Raw genomic sequence first — 9,586 nt, forward strand, 5'->3', positions numbered from 1 at the left:
CCAAGACATGGCGTGCGACGTACGTAAGGAGGCAGAAGAAAAGCTATCCTGCCCTGATCATTGATGTATTTTCCAAGGCTAAGATAAAGAAAAAATACTTGGGTAAAGTTCTAGGCGTCTTTCACGATTAATTAGATTATGAAGAATTTTTGGGTACAGAAATGCAGAGATGATTTATTTGAGAAGTTTGTATGTGAAACCGAGTCATTCAATGAGGCGATAAGAAAAAAGGGGCCGTTAAGACGTTTGTTTGGAGGTTGTGGGTGGAGCCTGGGTCGCTGAGTTTTGGAGGTTATAAAGATAAAAAAGAGGTCATGACTCATTGGCGGGAGAGAGAGAGTGTGATGGACCAAGAAAAGAAACCTCACGTAGTGATGTTTCCCTTCCCAACACAAGGCCACATTGTGCCCATGATGCATCTAGCTTCCAAGCTTCTTCATCATGGCTTCATGATCACCTTTGTCCACACAGAGTTCAACTACGCTAACATCTTCCAATTAGACGCCTCCGGAAATTCCTCATCAGCCTCGGCCTTTCATCCCCTCCTCCGCTTCATCACCATCCCAGATGGGCTTCCTCCTTCCCATGGCCGCCAGGAGGAAGACCCTATGTTGTTCACTTCTTGTATAGACTCCCTCACACCCTCGTTTGAGCTTCTTATGGTCGAGATCGTATCCAGCACCCCTCCTCTCTACACAGTCTCCTGCATCATCTCCGATGCTGCGTGCTCCTGGATGCAGGACGTTGCCAACAAGTTTGCCATTCCAAGAGTGGCTCTGTGGACCATACCAGTTCACGCCATTTTGATATACTATCATCAAACGCTCCTTCTTGCGAACAACATCATTCCCTTCGGCAAAGGTAAGCTGCAAATCTCGCATTTTGCAAAACGCTGAATTAGTAGAAAGATTGACGAAGTTTAATGTAGCGCAGGGAAGGAGCAAGGCGGGTCTGAGCGGCTAATCGATTGCGTTCCGGGCGTTACCCCATTTCGAGCTTCAGATTTGATTTCCTTTCTACAACTCAATTCAGAAGACATGTCCAAGCCGCTTGGTGATTGGATTCTCAAACGAGCCCACCGCCGCTCCAACGAAGCGCTGTGGAACCTGGGCAACAACATCTATGAGCTGGAGAAAAGTGCAGCAGACGCCTTCCACGCGGAGGTGGGGTCGTTTCTGCCAATAGGTCCGCTCTGCTTGCCTGACGGCCGTTTATCGGAACAAAATATGCCGCCTCTGCCCAAAAGCTTGTGGGCGGAGAACTGTACCGACTGTCGGAAGTGGCTGAACACGCAGGAGACTTCCTCGGTGGTGTACATTTCTCTGGGCAGCTTTGTGACGCTGTCTGAGGAGCAGCTGGAGGAGATAGCCCTGGGCATCGAGGCCAGCGGGCACCCCTTTCTGTGGGCGGTGAGGGAACGTGAACGGAAATCGGACATACTGGCTGCCTTTGAAGAGCGCAACATGATCAGGAGTAACGAGGACCTCGAGCTGGGAAGAAAAGGGATGGCGGTGAGGTGGGCGCCGCAGTGGGAAGTCCTCTCGCATGCTGCCGTGGGGTCTTTCCTCACACACTGCGGCTGGAACTCTTTGATGGAGGGCTTGAGCGCTGGAGTGCCCATCCTAGCCATGGCTGGCGGCCTCGCCGGGCAGAGAATAAACCAGCACTATGTCGTCCACGTTTGGAAGGTGGGTGTGGAGTTCAAGACAGGCAGGGAAGATGGCCTCGTTGAAAGGCACATCGTGGAGAGGGCTATTAGAGATTTGATGTGTAGCAACCCTCCCTCACTCCAAGCCTCAGCGTTGAGAGATGCTGCTGCCGAGGTTCAAAACATGGCCATGCGTGCTCTTGAGCAAAATGGTGACTCGTGCACCAATCTAGAAACCTTTGTGAAAGACATCGCTCACAGAGCGCAAAGTATCCAAGGCTAATTTCCCACGGCCAAGCATTTGCTACATCTAGTTTGCTGTCCTTGGTGTGAGGTGGATTCAAGTACGTTGTCAAGTTTTTGGCCCACAATATTTGGGGGATAACTTCTTATACTTCCCAAGAGATAAAGAACTTCTTTTGGGCCGTATTCGAATGAAGACCATATCTGCTTCTTTGAATTCTCTGACTGACCTCTTCTTATCAGCATACTGCTTCTGTCGATCCTAGGTAGCTTTTATATCTTTATGAATTGTCTGCATTTGCTGCTCCATGATGTCAAGCATTTTTCTGGACATCTCGACCCTGATCAATGGGCCGGACCTAGCTAATGGAGTTAAGCAATCTTGTCCGAGACGGACCCTGATTAGATTGGTATGAAGGAATTGGTCTCTGAATTCGGGATTCTTGACTTTCCTGTGCTCTTGACATGGCAGGAGTCGGACAGTCTTTTAACTGATGACCAAAACCTTGGCATCCAAAACACCGGTTCTCATCGTTCTGAATCCTTAAAACAAGTGGGCTCCTGAGAAAGTATTCTGGGAAAAGGGTCTTCCTTTTTTAAACAAAATCTTTCTTTTATTTTAGAAAGGAAATAATTATAAGATTAGAAAGGGAGTTCTTACTCCTGTATACCTCGAAGGCTGGGGAAGGAATCTTAAATTCTATCCCACTTTAAAAAAGTGCGAGATGTCCTCATCTCGCAACAAGTAGAGGACAACTCTTTTTCTTAAGATCCAATTTATTCTGGGGTTCCTTATATTCTGGTCAACCCAACAGAATACTGGGATAAATATCCCTTATATAGAACTCATCATTAAATAACAATTCATTCAAATCATATTATTCATATCTTTAACACGATAAATGGTCCATTAGACTGAAAAAATTTCTTTCTGAACATTCCTCCACGGGAATTTCAGTCAAGCAAGTTCTCAATTTGTTATCCCTTAACTTGATCTACCGTGTCAAGTGTTAACAGTAGCAATTGGATAGCACAATCCACTAATCTCATAGTGATTTGTTGAAACCATTATCATCATTCTATTTATGAACATCATCACAGGGACTCATCCCATTCATCCTCATTGTGGTTTCGCTCAGCTTAATACATTTCAACCAATTTTCAGGGATCATCATTTTTCAATCAGAATCCAATTCAACTCATTGGTTCTCAAACAAAATTAAAAATCATATCAACCACATTCGAAATCATCATCTGGATAGCATTAATGCTTATAATTTCAAGTCTTAGATTTACTCGTATATACTATCGGTAAAGAGCTATAGTTATACCCTCGGTATATACGGGCATTCATGATACTTGGAAGTATAAGGTAAATACCATCATGTCTAGGCCTCAAGCAAGTCGGGGTTCCATACAATTGCGGTACTTCCATCTGAAGACCCAATTACTAATTTATGAATTTTCAGTTTGAATATCAAATTGTATGAATTATATCACACAATTACTACCTTTTTGTGTTCCTTGATAAATTTTTGACATATTTGGCTTCTCAGTTGATCTTTATCGACCAAAATGCTCTAATACCAGCTGTGAGATCCCAGTCTCCACTGCGCAACGGATTCGGGGTGCTAGCAGCGGAAGGAGCACTTCTTGCATGGGGCAGGGTCCCACACTCGGAGCACGGATATCCGGACAAGAGACTAATCTGTCGGTTTTTCCAAAACCGAACCCGGAAAAACTTCCTTTATCCGGAAAGCATGGGCGATTCCACCAGGATAACTTTTTACTCTAACGTAGTCAAGACCATTATTGATCAAACTGATCCGATTGCACCTCTAAAGGTACTCGGTCAGATCAAGGAAGAAACTTGCACTTGGATCATTGGGATCAACGCTTTTTTCCCCATCAAGAGGCACAGCCATTGATTCTTATCCATAGAACAATTACTATCCGGGATTTACTTCATCTATCGTAATAACAGAATTTGAGTCTCGATCTACGGATCCATTAGTCCAACGTAACCCCATCAAGTCCCATGGGTTAGCCAACCGCCCGACCACTGTAGTGATGCGATCCAACTAGGAATTTGGTTAGGTTTTGTCCCGGGTACCAAGGAAAAGAGTTCCAAGGTCCCCTAGCCGGAAGTTCATGCAAACATAAAACTAGTCACACCACTTACACACCCAATATGAAATTGCCTTTTTCTCAGCATCAGCTAACTTTAAAACAATCCTTTTATGAACCCATTATGTCACTGATGACAATCCTCAAAGTCTCTGGTTGAATCCTTATTTCCAGTCATTCATTCATCGGTATACTTATGGCATCATTGGCAACCAGAACGCTCAACACATGTTCACTCAGGGGGCTTTTCCATAGTTCCTAGCTCATAGTAACCGGCAATATATTCATATAATAGAATGGAATCTCCGTGGAAGATCAGCAAGCTGATCAACCCACAGATCCATATAAAAGAGCCGTGGACTCATCCGTTGAGGACCAGCAAGGTCAATCAACCAGATCCATGCCCGGTTTCAAAAAACAACTCTTATTCCTTGTTCCAATATCTTCCACGACGTCGAGCACCTTATGGTTAGCACCCTCTAGGATACTTCGTAGGTGACCTAGCGCTTCACTCATAGGCCGCTTCCTTGGTCTCTCATCCACTATACCAGAAGCTCACCATTTAAATGGAACCGAGGCTGGTCAAGACCCCGGTCGACCTTGCTACGCGAGACGTCCTCCATTGACTCTCCTTCAGCAGTTGCAACTTTATCAGTTAGGTCTCCATGACCTTAATCCACAAGACGGTCAAAATGCTTTCCCAGCATTCTTGACATAAAACAGTCATTTACAAATAGCTTTCAAATACAATTTCTATAATAAACTCTCATCTTTCCACATTATCCCTCCTTAGTCCACATTACTTATTCCACATTCCATTCACATGTGTACTCATTCTCATCCATTCACTCATATCGACAACACATTATTTCACATACACATTCACATTCATTATTCATACATACACATCCATATTCACATCCATACATCCATATCCACATCCACATTCATATCCATACATCCATATCTCCATGCATACATCCACATCCACATTCACATTCACATCCATAAATCTACATCTACATGCATACATCCACATCTCCATGCATACATCCACATCTCCATGCGTACATCCACATCCACATTCTCATTCACATCCATATATCTACATCTACATGCATACATCCACATCCACATTCACATTCACATCCATACATCTACATCTACATGCATACATCCAACATCAACATCTTCATGCATACATCCACTGTTGGAATTAGGGTTGCAGGAATGCACACACAACTTCAAGAAGATAAGGAAGCTTGAGCACAACACAGTAGTGTATTATGAGTGCCAAAAATGAAAGATTACAAGCCCTAGAAGATAATGGGCGTATATACAATGCACGGGGGAAAAAACCTCCTAGTGAGGGAAAAAGTGCCCCGGCGGTCCTAAGTGTGTTCACACACATCACTACTATAATATGGTAACAAATCCCCCCTGGAGTGATGCGGTGAACAAGAGCTAGCACTCATGTATAGGGAAGTGTCTAGCTATGTGGACGAATCCACAAAAGGGAGTAAGCCCAAAGCTTTGCGAAAAGCTTCGAACTTCTCACGAGGCAGAGCCTTTGTGAAAAGGTCTGCAAGGTTATCCTGTGTTGGCACATAAGCCAAACTGATCTCTCCTGCAGAGAGTCTCTCCCTGACATAATGGTAGTGCACCTCAATGTGCTTCGTACGAGCATGGAACACTGGGTTCCGTGCAACTGCCAATGCGCTCTGACTGTCAGTGAAGATGGTGGTGGCAGATGGCTGCCCAACACCCAAATCAGCCATAAGGCGTCTGAGCCACACACACTCAACCGTAGCTGTGAAAGCTGCCCTGTACTCAGCTTCACAACTAGAAGTGGCCACTGTAGGCTGCTTCTTGCTCAACCATGATATGCATGAGCTTCCAAGCATGAAGCAAAAACCACTCGTGGACACGCGTGTGTCATAACAACCAGCCCAGTCAGAATCTGAAAAAGCATGTAAATCTGGCGGCAATGATCCCCCCTTGGGATAAAACAACCCAAGATGCCGAGTACCACTCAAATAGCGAAAGATACGCTTCACTGCCTGCCAATGCTTAATGCCTGGGCTATGCATAAATCTGCTCACCTGTGAGACTGCAAACTGAATGTCTGGCCTCGTAATGCATACATAAATGAGGCAACCAACAGCTGTCTGATAGAGTGTGACATCAAAGTGATCTCCAGCATCATGAAGACTCAACTTCAAACCTGTCTCCATTGGAGTAGCAATAGGCTTGCAGTCTTCAAGGCCAAATCTCCGCAACAATGTTTCAATATACTTTGTCTGACACAAAGCAATACCTCCATCACACTGCTTAAATTGCACCCCCAAATAATGATGCAAATGCCCCAAATCTGACATCTCAAAAGAGGCATTCAAATCAGCCTTAAAATCAGCAATATGACTCTCATTTGGTCCTGTGAGCAGCATGTCATCGACATAGAGAGCAATGATTAGATGTACACCATCCACACGTTTAACATACAAAGTGCTTTCTGTTGGACTATTCTGAAACCCATGTGCAGTCAAATATGCATGTATTTTTTCATACCAAGCTCGTGGAGCTTGCTTTAAACCATATAAAGCCTTTTTTAACCTGCACACTTTGTTTTCCTGCCCTCTTTGAACAAAACCACGAGGCTGCGATACATACACCTCCTCATGCAAATCTCCATTTAAGAACGCAGTCTTTATGTCCAGCTGATGTACATTCCAACCATTATGAGCTGCTAATGCACAGATGCTACGAACAGTGGTCATACGACATGTGGGAGCAAAAGTCTCATCAAAATCAATGCCCTTCTCTTGAGCATAACCTTTTGCAACAAGCCTAGCCTTATGGCGATCCACTGTGCCATCAGGCTTACGCTTCAATTTGTATACCCACTTAGTGCCAATGGCCTTCTTGCCAGGGGGCAAGTCACATAAAGACCATGTACCATTCTTCATAATAGCATCGTATTCTGCTTGCATAGCAGCCATCCAATTTTCTGAACTTTGTGCCTCATCAAATGAAACAGGCTCACTTTCATCGCACATACTAGAAACAGCCAATGCATAACAATCTGACGCATAAGAGGCACCATGAGAGCCAGAACGAGTGCGACTAGACAAAGGGGCATCCAACTTGCTGTCACGCAAAGTCTGCACCAGCCATCTAGGCATATTCCTAGAGCCCTCAATCTCTTGTCTCTCATCCTCAAGTGCATCATGCACATCTGCATCAGATATAGGCTGATCTGTGCCATCATTTAAAACCTGCATAGGCTGAAAAACTGCCTCATGAGGTATTGCACTTGACTGTGCACCACTGAAAAGAGGCAACAATGTATCATAGACATCACGTGAGCTTATACTTGTCTCCTTAGTACATGAAACCAAGGGCTGAACTGCATCTTCCACAAATACAACATCACGGCTAACCAAAATGCGCTTTGTCTGTGGATGATACAAACGATACCCTTTGCTCTCAGCACTATATCCAACAAAAATACATTTGACAGCTTTGTCATCCAATTTTCTGCGATGTTGCACAGGCACTAATGCATATGCCAGGCAACCAAAAACACGTAAATGGCCAACAGATGGCTTGCGGCCATGCCAAGCCTCATATGGAGTGACAACCTGTAATGCTTTGGTGGGACACCTGTTTAGTACATAAGTGGCACACATGACAGCCTCAAGCCAAAAACCATGTGGTAGACTTTGACTCTTAACCATACATCTTGCCATTTCCATGAGAGACCTGTTTTTTCTCTCAGCCACACCATTTTGCTGTGGTGTATACGGCACTGTACATTGGTGTTTTATCCCACGCTCAGCCAGAAATGCATTAAATTCTGAAGACGTATACTCCCCCCCTCGATCTGAACGGAGGGTGCCCATCTTACTTTCTGACACATTTTCAGCCATAACCAAAAACTGTTTGAAGCACAAAAACACTTCGGACTTTGCCTTCAAAGGATATACCCATGCATGCCTGGTAAAATCATCAATGAAAGTCACGAAGTAAAGGTAGTTTCCAAATGATGGAGTTTGCATGGGACCACAAACATCACTGTGAACAAGCTGCAATCTGCGTTCAGCTCTCACTGATCCATCTTTGGGAAAGGAAGCACGCTGCATTTTACCCAATATGCAGCCCTCACAAACATGCTTGACAGGTGCCTCAAGCTTAGGCAAAGAAGACACCATTTCAGATTTCTGCAGGCGCAGCAAACTTGCAAAATTCAGATGACCAAAACGTGCATGCCACAGTTTTGCATCTGAAATAGCCTGCGTATCCATAATAGCACATGCTGAATGCTCTACACATTTGCCATCCATATTGAGCTTATACAGCCCTCGACATAGTGAACCAGATGCTACAATGATGTCACCACAAGAGAGATCATGAACAGTACATCTGTCATCCACAAATTTTACAACCAAACCTGTTTTGGCAAATGCGGAGACTGACAGCAGATTCTTTTTGATCCCTGGCACATACAATGCATCAAAAAGTGTAAAGGTGTTGCCATTTGCAACATTCAGCACAATCTGTCCAACTCCTTCAACGGGATAAGAGGAGTTATTGGCACAAGTGACAGTATTCCCTGTGGGAGCAGACTCAAGGAAAGTGAATAAACTGCGCTGCGAGGTGATATGCTTAGTGGCACCACTGTCAAAGTACCATACATCTGAATCTACTGCAGACATACATGTGTCATGCAAAGATGGGTCATAACTGCACTGCGCATTGAATGCCCATTCTGTATCTAGCACAACATTAGCAGATTCATTGTTAGAAGGAGAGGCATCTGCAACAGCCATACCAGCCTCTTTCTTCTTAGCCTCTTTCGCAGCCAGCTTAGGACACGCTTTGATGACATGATCATTTCCCTTACAGTACTTGCAAAATGTCTTCTGTTTGTCACCCTTCTTCTCATCTTTGTCTTCCTTCTTTGGTTGCGCAGCATTTGCAGATTTCTGCTTACTAGAAGAAAAGCCAGCTTTACCTTTCCCGCTTCTCTGACTAGCAACGAAAGCTTGATCTGCGACACGCATAATATTCCTGTTTTGCCTTGACTGGTCTTCTTGCAGCAAAACAGAAACTAACTCCTCAAATGATAAGGCATTGGGATTGCCTTTCATCATCAAGCGAAGAGTGGAAGCAAAACCCTGATAAGAATCTGGTAGACCATTCAAAACAGTCTGCACAAGTGAACTGTCTGACAGGATTTCATCTGCAGAAATGAGCTGCTCTTTGAAATCCTTGATCTTTGTCAAAAAGCTATCCATAGAATCACCTTCGTTCATATGCTCACTCTCCAACTGTTTTCGGAGATAAGCAACACGAGCCTCATTTCTTGCCTGATACAATGTGGCAAGTACATCCCAAGCATCCTTAGAAGTCCTGCAGGAGCGAATATGTGGGATAATGGTACGTTTGACAGACAGCGCAATCAAGGCATGAGCCTGCGCATCTCTACCATCCCAACGAATCTGCTCTGCTGAAAGTGGTGGTTCTCGAACAGCTGCTACAGCACTTGTGCCTGCACCATCATCAACA

The 9,586-nt window shown here is 44.5% G+C and overlaps 1 protein-coding gene across 1 annotated transcript; it reads left to right on the forward strand.

Annotated features, from left to right (window-relative positions):
- The first annotated feature begins 230 nt into the window (after window positions 1–230).
- LOC147629880 ((R)-mandelonitrile beta-glucosyltransferase-like) lies at window positions 231–1,993 on the forward strand. Its single transcript, XM_086811003.1, has 2 exons — window positions 231–861; window positions 934–1,993. Exons 1-2 carry the CDS (start codon window positions 315–317, stop codon window positions 1,929–1,931), a joined length of 1,545 nt encoding a protein of 514 aa, XP_086667129.1. The 5' UTR covers window positions 231–314; the 3' UTR covers window positions 1,932–1,993.
- Window positions 1,994–9,586: the final 7,593 nt, after the last annotated feature.

This window comes from Cibotium barometz, chromosome 17 (genome assembly GCF_041138505.1).
Source record: "Cibotium barometz isolate CiBa-2024 chromosome 17, ASM4113850v1, whole genome shotgun sequence".
Classification (NCBI taxonomy): Eukaryota; Viridiplantae; Streptophyta; class Polypodiopsida; order Cyatheales; family Cibotiaceae; genus Cibotium; species Cibotium barometz.

What these genes read in the sequence shown, in the direction of transcription:
- LOC147629880 (XM_086811003.1), top strand. Translation starts at nt 315, where the DNA reads ATGACTCATTGGCGGGAGAGAGAGAGTGTGATGGACCAAGAAAAGAAA. An exon ending in CATCATTCCCTTCGGCAAAG is followed by an intron (nt 862 to 933) that starts GTAAGCTGCAAA and finishes AATGTAGCGCAG; the next exon opens with GGAAGGAGCAAGGCGGGTCT.